Genomic DNA, 15,560 nt, shown 5'->3' on the forward strand with positions numbered 1-15,560 from the left:
GTTATAGAGCAAAAATAGCCATAGACAATAAACAAATAGGCATGACTGTGTGCCAGTTAAACTTTATTTACAAAAACAGTTAGTTGGGCGGATTTGGCCCACAGGCCACAGTTTGCCAACCCCTGTTGTAGAGAATCAAATCACATTTCCTATAGTCCAGTGTCTTGCAAACTCAACAAATTTGTTGAAAGAAATTATATAACTTTAGGAAAAAATCCTGTTTTATTGACTTGTTATTAATAAACCAGGAAAGATCACGTAAAAAACAAAGCTGACTATCTTCCCATTCCCTCCCTTGCCACTCTAGTCAGTGGCAGAGCACCGCCATTCTTCCAGGCCTTATGAGTGTCTTGAAGGTATTTTTACACATCATCCTCTACTTTTGTCCTGTCAGCAAATCCTGTCCCTTCTCCTCTTGCTAACTCCAATCCCTTCTCCTAAACCTAAGGTATACTCAAAGATTCCTAAAACACTGTTTCACTCATTTCACTTCCTACCTTCAAAACTTTCCTAATTTCTAATGCATCAAATCTAAGCTCCAATGCATTGGAGTTCCCAAGGCCTTCCTTTTCCCCCAGGTATTATTTCTCACAAGACCTCAACACCCACTCTCTGCCCCAGGCAAGGTGTTCTCTAGTGGGTCCATGCAAAGTACACATTCATTTCTGTGCCTTTACTACCACAATTAGTTATCCTACAACCATTCCTTCTACCCATCCAAATCCCACCATTATTTCAAGGTACAACTCAAGAATCAATTTTTATAAAGCCTCATATGCCAGTCTACAAAGATAGTTTCTATGTGTACACTTCTACTGAATTTACGGGCAGTACCATATAGCTTAGTACTTATCTTCCTATAACTGTTTCTGAAAACCAAACTAGGCCATACATACTCCTCTGTATTTGCCAATGCCTAATACAATGCTAGAAACAAAACACGTATCAAATAAACAAAGGCTGAGAGATTAAAGGAAGACTTAGCTGGTAATGTCACAGGATGAAAAGGAATCAAATTGAAGCTCTAAGATTTTTGCTTCTTCTGAATTCTTTGGCATATATCAGGTGGTGGGAATAACCATTACTACATCTTACTCTTATTAAGTTTCCCGAAAACAAAATAGTGCAGCAGTTATTAGAGGTAAGCAGTTTCTCATCTCCTTACCCTCCCCATGTAAATAAACAAATCAGCATAAAGGCTTACAGTTAGTCTCTTATGAATACCTACTATGTGGCTAAGTATTCCTCTACAATGCAGGGATATGGCAGTGAACCAACCTATGTCCCTGTCCTTATAAAGTTTTCAATCTAGTGGGAGGAAACAGAGAACAAGAAAATATGATGTCCAGTGGAAGTAGCAGTTAACATGTACTATAAAGAAAAAACAGATATAGTAAGGGGACAGAGAGTGATGGGGTCCATTTCAGACGCGTTTGAATATATCTATAATAATGACAGCAGATATTTATTGAAGAAAAATAGGAGAGAGTAAGGGGATAGGGTGTTATTTTAGATGGAAAAGTGAGAACGGCCTCTCTGATATGGCAATATTGAGGAGACGTGAATGATGTAAGGGAATGAGCCATTCAAATTATCTTGCTGGAAGGGTACTGCAGGTGGAAGGAATAGCAAGCACAAAGCTCTAAGGCAGAAAAACGCTTGGCTTGTTCAAAGAACAGCAAAGACAAGGTGGCTGGAGAGCAGTGAGCACTGAAGGTCAGAGGCAGTTAGAGAAGCAACCAGGGGCCATAACACATAGAATAAAGACTTCTGGATTTATTCTGAGGAAAACGACAGCTGTTGAATGGTTTTGATCAAGGGAGTGACATGGCCTGACTTAAGTTTTAAAGAGATTATTCTGGCTACATTTGGGAGGAACAAAATGTAGAGGGCAAGACTGAAAGCAAGTACACCAGTGCGGAGGCTTCTGGATTCATCTTTGTATCCCCAATGCCTAAGACAGCATTTGGTATATAAATCCTTAGATATATACCACCTAGGATAATACTTATTATCCTGTATCTTTAATATAATATTAGTGATAGTATACCAAACTCAGGTTTGAATCTCAGCTTAACCACTTTAAGCTTCATAACCATGAACCTATTACTTAATCTGAGCCTCACTTTCCTCGCCAATAAAATGGGGCTACCTAAGAGTTGTGAGGATTAAATGTGACAATGTACATAAAGCATTTAGCATAGTGCCTAACATATAATAAGGACTCAAAAAAAAAAAAAAAAACCCAGTAGCTGGTTATTCACTACCTGCCCTGCCCCTACCACCTCCAACACTGAGAATATAGTTGGAAGGAAACTGACTTTATTCAGAAGAAAACTCATAAAAACAAAGCCCTAATATCAGGAGCTTAGCTGTGGGCATGTTAGGTTTGAGATGCTATCAGTAATACAAGTAGAGACAGTGATTAGGTAGTTGGATATATGAGTCTGGAGTTCAAAGGAGAGGATTGGGCTGGAAATAAAACATTTGGGATTCAGACCACATTTGGTAATCAAAGCCACTGAGTCTAGATGACATCACCAAAGGAGTAAGTGTAGATAGAAAAAGAGAGGACATGCAAGGACAGAATCCTAGAGTACGGGAACATTTACTCATCAGAAAGATGAGGAGGAAGAGCAAGGTAGAAATGAGAACGAGCAACCAGTTAGGTAGACGGAAACCAGGAGAGTTTCCACAAGCCAAGTGGAAAAACTCTGTCAGAAGTTCAAAAGACAAAGTTAAGAAGTCAGATTCAGTAAAACGAAAATTGAGACATCATCATTGGATTTAGTGATGTGGTGGCCTGGCAGGGGTGAACGCCATATTAGAATGTGTTCAAGGAGAAAAATGTCAAACAGTAAATTCAGACAATTCACTCAAGAAAGTACACTGGAAAACCAGGAGGGAAATGGGGTGGCAGCTGGAAGGGGAAGTAGAATCTCAAGATTCTTTTTTAAAAATGGAAGACATAACAGCATAAATGCTGACGGGATGGTTACAGCTGAGGGGGAAACTGATGACACAGTAGAGAAAAGGAGAACTGCTGTCCCATTATCATTGAGGGAGCAAGAGCAGATGGGATCTGATGCAGAAGTCAGGGGGACTAGCCTTCCCCAGAACAGATGTAGTTTATCCTTAGTAACAGAAGAGAAGGTGTATATGCAGAGATGCAGGTAGACGAATAGATGTCATGGAAGTAGCTTATGGAAATTCTCTTCCAACTGCCCGAATTTCCTCAGAGAAACAGGGAGAAAGTTCATCAATGGAGAGTGAGATGGGATAGAAGGTATTATAGCATAGGTTTGAAGAGAAAGGAAAAAGTATGAAATGGTAATCTAAGAGTGGGAGAGTGACTGAACTAAGGAAATACAATGTGACTGAATTAAAGTAAAATCCATTGGCAGATTTTTCTCCACCCAAGTTTAGTGCCACTGGTGCCGGTAAAAATATAGAGTAGCTGGAGATTTAGGGATAATCAGGATACTGGTTAGTCAAATAAGTACAATTAATTAAGGGAGAGAACAGCAGAGGAATTGAGTGTGTATGAAATGGAGTGATAACACTGAGTGACTATGGAAAAGCAGAGTACAGAGGGAAGTGAGTCCATAAGAAGGATGAGGGAGAGCAAAAGGTAACAGGATCAATAAGTTGTTGGTCTTGGTGGAGTCTGTATATTAAAGGAGTGAGGAGGAAAGACAGAGTTGCATATTTATAGGTGAAATTGTCATAAAAGTTTAAAAATTACTACAGCATAAAACCAGATCCTTGGGATCCCTACATTTAATAAGAAAATTCAGTGTAGAGGTAAAATGAGAATACTTATGTCAGATCTGAACGACAGGGAAGAGAATTAAAGACGATGGAATAGAGCCTAGGAATTCCTCATTTTTCTCTGTATAATTTATCAAAAACTATTAGAGAAAACTAATTCCAACTTTTCTAAGGAAAACAATGATTCAGGTTAAAAAAAAAGGATGCAATCTGACTGATAAAATAGTTTTTAAAAAAACTCAATTACTTAATTATTTTCCATGATATCCAGTTTGTCCACTTAACCATTGTTCAAAACGTATTCATGGGTTCTAAAGTTCTATACTTCTCTGCTTACAAAGTTAAATGTATAAAGCTACTTAAAGTTAAGCGCCATTGTCTTTAGTTTATCCCCTGACACCAGTATTAATAATTTCTTCATTTCCCAAACACAGAGAAATCATTACTTTAAGAAGAAAAAACAACTTTCACGTTTAAAGATTTAAAAGCAAACCATCCCCCAAACACATAAACATCCATCCGCATATTCTTTAATTATCTACTTTTCAAATCCACCTACAACACATAACTTTATATTCAATCTGTTGAACAGTTAAATATACAACTAAAATAGTACTTTTCAGTAGCCTGAAAAAATGAGTCTTGGTTTTCATCCTGCTGTGCAATATTTATCAAAATCTATTAAATTCATAGTAAGTGTGAATGACAACAGCAGTTATCTGCTTTACTCACCTCCTTAATAGCATCTTCATTAGGGAGAATGGAACATAAGCATGTGATATACGCTTGCTGAAAGGATGACACATTTGAAATTTCTTTAGATTCTGCACACAGTTTTGATAAAGCAGTAGCCTGGGAGATACAGTTAGATTTCAACAGATGTTTTATTCGCATTTGGAGAAAGGAAGGACCCTCTTGTGCAATCAATTTATTGACTAAAAAAAGAAAAAAGAAAACAGTTTAACAAAACATGTCAAGGGTGTTAAGATGAAAGTTTGATATCTTTTGTTGTTGTTGATTTGTTTTTAGTGACTAAAAATTCCTTTGATATAACTGGGAAGTTTATTCTGGTCTCAATACTCATCCAATAGAGCAGAGCAAAATAAATTAATTTTGCTAATGATTCTCATATTACTTAGTAGTTTTCTTTTGAACACCAAAACTTTTAATAAAGCTACTAATATTTCACCAAAATGAATCATTTAACCTTCTCCTCCCTCACTTTCTGATAAGGACAGTAAGACATAGTGAAATGAACTATAAGCGTAACAGTAAGAAAAAGAAGTAACCTATGTAATATTAAATACCATTGGAACACTGAGGAGGTACGAAGCTTTAAGCTGAGTGTTTTTATATACCTCTCATTTATTCTTCACACCACCACCAAGGCAAGTATTATTATCCCCAGTTTAAGGTTAGGAAAATGAATATTCAGAGAAATTAGGTAACTTGCCAAGGATTCCAAAGCCAGTGGTGCTCTTTCCTCTAAACCAGGCATTTCTCAAAGTGTATTCCACCGACCAAAACACCTGAGAGATATTCCTAGAAAACAAAAGGATTCCTTGGTCAAATCTCTGAACAGTCCTGCAATAAAGAAAACTGTTCACTTTTATTTAACCCAATGTTTCCCAAACTGATTTGACCAGAGAACCCTTTTACGTATATTATCAGTACAATGTACTGATAATGTTCCTGATTCAGTACACACTTTGGAAAATGCTGCTCTGAATAGTACTGAAGATTAAGCACCTGAGCACTGATTTGTACAGTATTCTGGACAAGCCCTCGATTTATGAATAGTAGATACTCAACAAGTGGGTGATATCATTACATAGTATTATTTAAAGAACAGAGGTGAGAAAACTGCATGTCAAGACAAGTAGGGAGCAAATAAACTGCTTCAGGTACTGCTTCAGGTGGTTCATCTAAAATAGTGTTTCTCAAATATGAAAGTGTCTTCTGAATCACCTGGGGAACCTTATCAAAATGCAAATTCTAATTCAGTAGGTCTGGGATGGGACTAGAGATTTTCGCTTTTCTAAAAAAAGCCTCTCAGGTGATACCCAAGCTGCTAGATCTGCAGGGGACATATGAAGTAGAAATCATTAATATTAACCATAAACCACTGAAGGGGAGGGGCACAAACCATTCACCCACTCTTAACTACACAGCAAAATCAACTGTAGAGTTTTTAAAATTCTCTTTTTTTAAATAGGTAATACCATATTGGCACATCACACAAAATTCAAAAGGCACACAAAAAAGGGTAGAGTTGAAAGCTGCCTCCCCACTTGTGGAAGATGTGAGAAACCAATGCTGGATTCAGATTATACATGATGAAAAGCAAAATAAACCAGACAAAAAGAGCATGCACGCACACACACACAAGTTGTCTCCTTTCTACTCTGACTCCAGTCCCCTAGTCTCTCTCTCCAAGAAACAGTAACCATTTCCAATTTCTTCTTTATCCTTTCAGAAACATTCTGAGTACAGAAGACGTATTTCTTTACTCACTTAATATATCATACAGGTCATTCTATCATCACTGGACATTTACAGCTACTGCCATACTTTTAACAACTGAACAGTATTCCACTGTATAGATGTACTACAATTAATTTAAGCAATCCCCTGCTGGTACACTTGCAAGCTCTTTCCAATCTTTGGCAATGACCAATAATGCTACATTTTACAGCCCTGTACACAGGCCGTTTCACATATGCAGGACTGTATCTACAGACAAAATTCCTGGAAGTAGAACTGCTGCCAAATTCATCTCCAGAGATTGTACCAATTTCTACTCTCACTACTTACAGGTAGACAGTACACATTTCCTGCAGCACTTCAAAAGGGTCTGGATTCCAGAGCTCCAACTCTGGAGATTTTGATTTAGCAGGTGGAGCCTGGACTGCGGGGTGTGTGTGTTTGTTGTTTTGGTTTTAAATTCTGTAGATACTCTAATATGCAGTCAAGGTCAAAAAACATGGATGGAAAGCATCACTTTCACTTGCACTTCTCCATTTTAGTCCCACAAAATGAACTCACAATCACTATCTCCTACTTACATAGCTCCTCATTCTTACTTCTATTTTCCATAATGGTATTCTCTCAATCATACAGAAATGAAATTTTGGCATTATCTTTCCTTGTCAACTCCTTTCCTCAAGGATATCAACTCAGTTAGTATAACCAAGCAATTCTTTTTAAAACTCTCTCCAGCGGGCTGGCCCCGTGGCCGAGTGGTTAAGTTCGCGCACTCTGCTGCAGGCGGCCCAGTGTTTCATTGGTTCGAATCCTGGGCGCGGACATAGCACTGCTCATCAAACCACGCTGAGGCAGCGTCCCACATGCCACAAATAGAAGGACCCACAACGAAGAATGTGCAACTATGTACCGGGGGGCTTTGGGGACAAAAAGGAAAAAATAAAATCTTTAAAAAAAAAAAAAAAACTCTCTCCAAACTAATTTGTCCATATTATTTCTCGCCAGCCCTACATCCTATTCTGCCTGACATCAGATTCTGTTCTGTGTATTTGCCCTACCAAGTTGTAAGCATTTTCACAAACCCCACACCTGCAAACAGGCATGTAATCTACACAACCCACCCCCTTCTAAATTCCCACAGCATTTTACTTCCTTCACCACACTTAGTTTTCTCTTTAAGTACAGTAACAAAGGGTTATAGAGTATAAAGGTTAAGATCTCAGGTTTTGAAATCACCAATCTGAAGTTGAATCATGACTCGCACACATACTAGCTATGAGACCCTTGGACAAATTAACTGACCTCTCTGAGCCTCTGGTTTCTTCATCTGTAAAAAGGTTTTGCAACATCCACCTCACAGAGGTGAAAAAATCATAAATGAAATACCAGTAATGCAGATAAGACACTCAGCACACAGCAAGGCAGAGGGCAAACGCTCAATATTAGTTGTTGTTATTTCTCTCTGATATCTTCCTCATTACACTACCAGCAATTTGAACAAATACATGTCTTGCTAACTTTTGTATTCCCTACAACAGCACTAAGCACAATGCCTTGTATATTAGAGATATTTAATAAAATCATGTATTTTGCTACTGAATGGTTATCACTCCTCAATCAAATGCTTTCAATATCTCCTCACCTGGGCTCAAATTCTGCCTCCACAATTTTAACTATGTGGCCTTGGACATACGTAATCTCTCACCTATTTTATGGATTAAATGAGATACAGCAAGCACTAATACAACACCCATCACATAACAGGTACTCTATAGGTCTGCTATTATTTCTATGAGGTAAAACTATTTTACTGAATACATTATAACTACAGTTAAACCGCTGTATCAATTTTTAACATACAGATCAATCTTGCATTTTAAAAATCATTCTAAGTTATGTTAAAATCAATTTTTACTTAATGTTACTTTCTAAAAGGAAATCCACCCATACTCTTCAATACTTAAAAGCATATAATAAATGCACACTGAGAAGTCTCATTCCCAAATATGATCCTTTCTGTATTTTTTTCCAAAGATTTTAATACAAAAAAATTTTTAATCATATATCCTCTCCTCCATCTAGATTCAACAACTGAACTGTTTTGCCATATTTCTTTACCTAGCTTTTCTTTTTCCAAGCCATTTAAAAATAAGTTGCAAATATCATGACAGTTTACCCCGTATATATTCCATCATGTAAAAAATGGTAATATTTAAGGCCCAGTTAAAAAGCAGTTTCTTTTTTTCTTTTTTAACAGGAAAGCCTGCTTTTGTTTTTACTGGAGGCTCAGGTGGCATATAACAATTCATAAAATGGCTTCAGAGGTGGGGGGTAGGGGTAGAAGAGAAGCAAAAAATAAACTGGGTTTGGAAAGAAAAACAATTAGGAGGAGGTAAGAGCTGGCTGGTTCCTTTTCAGCCTGATTTAGGGGAGGGAGTTCGTGCCTCTACGCAAGATGGATCCCTTCCTTCAACCCACGGTAGGGGAGAGAGAAAAAGCAGCGAAGGGTTGTTGCTTTGGCCCTCCTGAGCCTCAAGGAAAAGGAGAAAAGCCAGTGTTTTGATGTCATGAATCAGGAAAGTAGGGGAGGAAGGTGCTGGCTAGGGTATAGGTCAGTTGGAAAAACTGGCAGATACCAAATGGTAACTCTGGGTGTCCTCTGAGCTCTGAGTTGGAATCACTCCGGGGGCAGGGGGGTGAAAGTCGGGGGGCCAGGACCATGTGGTCCACTGTTGATGGGGGCTTAGGTCTCTGGGGCTGTGGCCTGCCTATGCCCAGGCAGCTGGTGCCATCACTCCTGGGGCTCAGGCCATGAAGCATCAATGGGGCCTTGGCCTTACCATCCCCACCTTCTATGGTAGGCTGCTGGGTGTGGAAAGGCCTTCAGTACATGGGCCAGAATCTGGGTGGGGGGACCCACTCATTTCCCTGCTGATCACGTCAGGCAGAAGCATCAAGAACTAGTAATTATTACACACTTCAGTAATAAACTGGGCTTATGGGGGGGGAGGGGATTGGGAATAAAATTCAAGAATTCAAAGCAGAAAAAAACAAAAATCCTATAGACTTTTCTTTTATTCAAAAAAACTACTGAAAAGCACTTATTGAGTTCCTCGGATGTTAAAAAAAATGTGTACTTTTATGCTTCTGACTACTACATTATTGAACAGAAGACAATGAGATGATAATCATTACTTTCTGGCATCAAATGTTAGTATCTGGGCTGCATGGGCAGCAGAACTATAAAGGAAGCTTTCTAATCTTTTGACCGGAAATTAGGGTAAGAGCCAACTGAGAAAGCAGGCAAGCCACAGGCTGCTCACCACTTATACCGTGGTTCTCAGAATAATTCCTTAGATATGTAGGTATTCTGTCTCCATTCAGAGTCTTATAGATAGTGGGTAGTTCATTAATCTTTATTCAATAGATACAATACCATGGAATGTTGGGCAAACAGTGCTTCTCCCCATTTCTTGATCTTTTCTACATGAAAAGAAATTAAGTACTGTTAACTCCTGAGGTGGGGTGATATATTTAATTAGTACATCAGGGGAAAATAAACAGGAGACATTTAACGGAACTCTATCCATTTTCCTCTTGGGCTTGGACCTGCCTACAAAGAGCATGTGTTCTTCTCCACCCTAGTCAGGCCTTATCTGGACTGGGATCTGCCTAATTCTGGCAATTCTGAAACTATTTGGCTCTGTCCTCTAACAACGTTTTTTAATAACAAAGGTGATATTTTGGCCTCCATCTGCCTATATTTACAAAGGGATGCCATTTATTGGGAACCTCAACAGAAAATAAACACCAATCTCTTTTCTATTTAATAGCTCTTTTCCTTCCTTTTTTCCTTTTTTGTCAGTCTAACTGATAAGCAGAATTATCAGAGGAAGGGGACCAAGAGAAAATCTAAGTACCCTTACTGACAATCTTCTCATTTTCACTATACAGAAAAACCAAAGAGCATGTATACAGTAGGTTGTCAAACCTGGTGAATGAATAAACTAACTGGAATATTTTAAAGCATCAATATTCAAACGGCCTGTACTAAGACCTAAACTAAGGAGGTACCAAAAGTGTAAATAAAAGCTGTTCTGAAACTCACTTTTATTCCCAAAACATACTTAACATAACAGAATGTGATCCTTTTAATTTTCCACTAATTTAAAGCAAATGAAATCACAATTGTTGGTCATATCAAATGAGATACTTTTGTGTGTCTAGAAAGCAAATGTCAACTCAAATTCATAAATCTTCTGGTCTTAAACCAACAATTTTTTGCAAACAAAAATTTTCATTCTTTGCATTTCTATACAAAACACTAAATTCCATATTTCATAAGTTTAAAATAAAATAGCAGTTTTTTTCATGGTCCTCAGCTGTAGTAACCAGTGAACAAAATATGAGCAAAGTTCTACTATATACCAAAGACTCAGAAGCAGATTATTCATTTCTTCCTCAGGAACTTTGTATGAACATTCTCACTCAATGCAGCATTTTAAACTAAATACAAAGGGATACTTAACACACTACCAAAAAATGCAAGAATCCTTAGGCAAAACATTAAATGCTAATGGTTAGCTTTTATTATTCAAAGGAGAACAGAATGACTGGTATAGATATACAGGTGAAAATTACAAAATTTTAACCCATAAATAATTTTAATTCTCTTAGAACTAAATCCTCCTTCAATATAGTCAGTGAAATTTTAAGGCTTACCTTCTTCTGTTTCTACTGGCTGTTGAGACAGAATTTTAAGAAGAATTGGGTTTTTCCACACCCCTTCCTTGGTAACATGAACCAATATTTGTAGGTTATTATTTCCAAATTCCAATAATGCATCATGTGACTCCTAAAACAAAAACAGCATATCCAGAAAACAGGCTAATAAGCAATATAAAAAGTAGTTTTGCCTTTTCAATATATCTGGACATCTATGCAAGGACCTCTATCTTGGATTTCCTAAAAAGAAACAAGTAGAAAAGCAACTATCCTGAAAGCTTTGTAAAATTCTGTTGCTGTTTTAAAAGTAGGGTGTGTTTTCACTGTTAAAGTGCACCTTTATAATGTTTTCCTGAATTCTCCGTATGTAAAATTATCACAATTCAATTTACATCTTTGCATTACTAATTATTTTAATTATTTAATTATTTTAAGGCCTTTGGTACAGCTTTCTTTTAAAGGATTCTACAGTATTCACACAGGCAACCTATTTCTTCCAAGAGAAATACTAAATAACACCAATTGTTAATATACTTTTTTAGTTATTTAAATTTTTCTATCAAATGACTTTTTAAATGACGTGGCTCTCTATACTGTCATGGAAAGTATACATTGTTAGGTGTCATTCTACCGCCTCAGAAAACAAATAAAATGTAATTGCCAATGGTTTGTTCTTTAAAATACTTATAAACACAAAGGCTGGAAAGAAAGATGTCAGAAATTTAACCTGACATAAATGGTTAAGTGTATCTCTCACTGTCTTCTATTACTAGTGGATTATTGGTTGTTCCCATATTCTAAAATTTGAATTCATTTTCCCTTATTTTAGACTGCTGAAATTCTCAAAGAACATAAGCTTCCATTTATAGGACTATTCCTTTGTAAAATGTAAGTTAAAAACGTTCCAGGGCCAGCCCAGTGGCATAGTGGTTAAGTTCACGTGCTCTGCTTCAGTGGCCCGGAGTCCACAGGTTCGGGTCTCTGGTGCAGACTAACACACCACTCATTGAGCCATGCTGTGGGGGCGTCCCATATACAAAATAGAGGAAGACTGGCACAGACGTTAGCTCAGGGCCAATCTTTCTCACTAAAAAAACAAAACAAAAAGCCAAAACAAAACAAAATGTTCACAGACATAAGAATATAATCATATTCACTTAAGTAAAATATAAAAAAAAAGTTCATTTTTTCACCTTAATTTTCATGTCAAAATTGACAGGTTTTTAACATACACACTCCCAATATGCTGAGTTATCTTCTGCTAAGAAAGGGTTTAAGATATAAAATGAACACAGGAAGTAATATTTCCAATTAATAGTTTACTAATAGCAATATTTAACTAATGCTGCAATTTTCCTTTAATGGCTTGACATGTCTTCAGGCTTCTTTCTCCTTCACTTAGGGCGACAGGTATTTACTTTGCAGTGAAGATGAAGACTCCACATGAACATTCCAGAATTTTCTGTGTTAACCATATTGGTAATATGTAACAGACTACCACTACACTTTAGCAGAAAACACTATCACCTACCATGATACACAGCAACTAAAATAAAAAGCCACAGTTTTGGTTGAAAACAAAAACAGTTTCTACTTTTTCATCTGTTCAAAATACAGTTTATTCTGAGTAAGAAGGATGTGTGTAATCCTTGGTTACCAATAGATATATATTTATTACAGCAAAATTTTTTTAAAAAGTAACATTAAATAGAGTCTTTAAAAGCTATGGTGGAATTTTTAAAATAATTTTAGAACTTAGATTTGTTTCTTTCTTTCTTTTTTTTTTTTGAGGAAGATTAGCCCTGAGCTAACATCTGCCACCAATCCTCCTCTTTGCTAAGGAAGATCAGCCCTGAGCTAACATCCATGCTCATCCTCCTCTGTATATGTGGGACGCCTGCCACAGTATGTCTTGATAAGCAGTGCACAGGTCCACACCCAGGATCCAAACTGGTGAGCCCCAGGCCGCCAAAGCAGAACGCATGAACTTAAGTGCAGCACCACTGAGCCAGCCACTGTTTCTTTTTCAAGGTAAAAATATCCTGCTCCACATCTTGTACTCTACAATACAGAAATACTAGAGTAAGATGTTCACTCTAGCACTTTTTACAACAAATAGTGAAGAGATTTGGCCAAACAATTTATGGTGCAACCACATAAGACAACCCCAGGCAGTAATTAAAAAAGGAGATCTATATATGCAATCCTAGACACATACGCCCATGATAAATTAAGTTTTAAAAAAGTTGCAAAAAATGAGGATCTTATTTTTGTTTATTAAAAAATCCATTTCAGAGTGTATTTTTATATCTATAGGGAAAAGGTCTGGAAGGGTTACACAAGCTGTCAACAGTGATTGAGAGTATTCTATCTATGGCCTATTCTGATAAAACTATTCTCTTATCAAAAGTATCCTCAAAACCCTCTGCTGCCTTGTCTATTTATCATCTAAAATAGGAAAACTTCAAGGTTGTATTTTTTAGATTTCAACAGGGACCATGTCTTACATTTATCTGTAACTCTACTGCATTTATCTTACTGAACACTTATTCAAAAATACCTCCTGGGGCCAGCCCCATGGCCAAGTGGTTAAGTTCGCACACTCTGCTTCGGTGGCCCAGGGTTTCGCATGTTCAAGTCCTGGGCACAGACATGGCACCACTCATTGGGCCATGCCGAGGTGGCATCCCACATGCCACAACTAGAAGGACTCACAACTAAAAATACACAACTATGTACCGGGGGGCTTTGGGAGAAAAAGGAAAAATAAAATCTTTAAAAACAAAAAACAAAAAAACCCAAAATATACCCTAAATGTCTCATAAATGCTGGAAAAAGTTATACAGGTGGGAAAAAAAGGCAAATATTTTATTCAGGCATACAATCTAAGAAAAGAATGAAGAAATATGAAAGTATTCTCTGTGCTAAGGATACGAATGAAAATAAGAGTAACAGCCCTAATAAGTAGATTTGCCCTTCTAGAATGTTGTATGTCAGGACAAAACTTCTGGTGGGCTTCAAAACACAGAGTGACAAAATCAATGTGCCAAGTATGAAAGATGATTTTAGCAGCCATATTAACATGTAAGGAATTAGGACCACATTACAGGGATTAAAATAGGCCAAGAATATGAGAAAGAATCCTCTCCTCCCCAAAGAGAAAAAGATTAACGTTCTATCATTTCATTTTGGGTTATATATCCCAGAGGAAAGAAGTTTCCAGATAATGAGGCATGTCTGTTAATATGCAAATCTTTACTTGTGTCTACATGAAACAGGTCCAGGCTACTATGGAGTTTGTGTCCTCCAAGAAGCAGTTAACAAAGCAAGCTCTGGGGATAAATCTCAGTGTAACTTTGTGTGAGCTAATTAACCTCTCTACACCTGTTTCCCCAGTTGGAAACGGAGATTCCTACATTATAAGGTTTGTAATTTGATCAAAAGATATGAAACACGTAAAAGATCATGTAGAGCACTGGCACATAATTAGTGATAATAAATGAATGAAGGCTATTACTATTTATTATATCGTATTTTTTAAAAATAGTTTTTCTGTCTCTACCAGTTACAGGCAAATTTGTCTCCTGTTGCTGGCATTGCACTTGCTTTTCCTCCTACCCTACTCTCCCTTTCCAACTTGCTACTTTCTGATCTGCTCACCTACTAAGAAAGCTGATAATCAAGCCAATGAGAGGCAACGTAGCTCTCTTATAAGTAAAATGCATGAACAGAATCTATGATGACAATTATGGCTGTACAGGAGACTTTTAATGCTTGACACAATCCCTGAAGCGTTAGGGGGAAATTAACTAGACAAGTGTACTATGAATAATCTAAATATAGCTACCTTATAACCATATACGATTTTACATTTTTAACAGCTTTATTCTGTCTAAAGGTTTGTTTTTGAATAATGAAAACTTTTTTGTTGATTTCCAAGCTATGTAAAGGCTAACAAAACCAAATGAAAGAAAAAAACCACAATTTTTAAGATACCCTCTTCATCTGGAAGGCCTCCTTCTCATTTCATGAATACCAGTACTACAAATATGTTTTTCTTCTAAGTTTCCGATTTTAGTTTTCTGGGAGAAATTAACTAGGTGTCTTGGATACCTAAACAGAAACCTTTTTTGAGCCCGAATCAACTCACCTGTAGAGTCTGAAGGAAGAGTACCCAGACTTCACATGGCAGTTCACTTTCAGACACTGAAAGCAGTAATTCAAAACAACTCCTACAATATAAACAACTAAGTCAGTATATAAAGGTGGTTATAGTCATAATCAGGTACAGTATAACAGTGATACTGAATATACATTTTACATTTGTTTAGACTATTCCAAATTTGTTTTTATTCTTCAAAATTTTCTTCAACATTGTCATATTGGCTTTTCAACTTTAAAACGGAGAAGAAAAACTAAGAGGCTTTATAATTACGCTGCTGCTTTAAGACATTTGGTAGTAATATAAGCCCTTTAGAAATCATATTCCAAGCAGTTTTATTTAGTTTATTAGGGTATGGGGAGGGTACCCATGTAAGAATCATTCTGATTCCAGAAGACAGAAACACGAGTTCATGCTG

The 15,560-nt window shown here is 37.0% G+C and overlaps 1 protein-coding gene across 2 annotated transcripts in view; it reads right to left on the reverse strand.

The window, feature by feature from the left end:
- RLF (RLF zinc finger) overlaps positions 1–15,560 on the reverse strand; it is a 71,808-nt gene that overhangs the window by 29,182 nt on the left and 27,066 nt on the right. Inside the window, exons 3-6 of one of the 2 annotated variants that reach the window (XM_070510246.1) lie at positions 15,131–15,212; positions 10,978–11,110; positions 5,225–5,313; positions 4,504–4,706 (exon numbers count right to left, since the gene is read on the reverse strand). In XM_070510246.1, the coding sequence (XP_070366347.1) occupies positions 4,504–4,665 (162 nt within the window). In that variant the 5' untranslated portion in view covers positions 4,666–4,706; positions 5,225–5,313; positions 10,978–11,110; positions 15,131–15,212. The remainder of the gene's footprint in view (positions 1–4,503; positions 4,707–5,224; positions 5,314–10,977; positions 11,111–15,130; positions 15,213–15,560) is intronic. The other variant, XM_070510245.1, reaches the window with a different exon arrangement.

This window comes from Equus asinus, chromosome 5 (genome assembly GCF_041296235.1).
Source record: "Equus asinus isolate D_3611 breed Donkey chromosome 5, EquAss-T2T_v2, whole genome shotgun sequence".
NCBI classification, from domain to species: domain Eukaryota; kingdom Metazoa; phylum Chordata; class Mammalia; order Perissodactyla; family Equidae; genus Equus; species Equus asinus.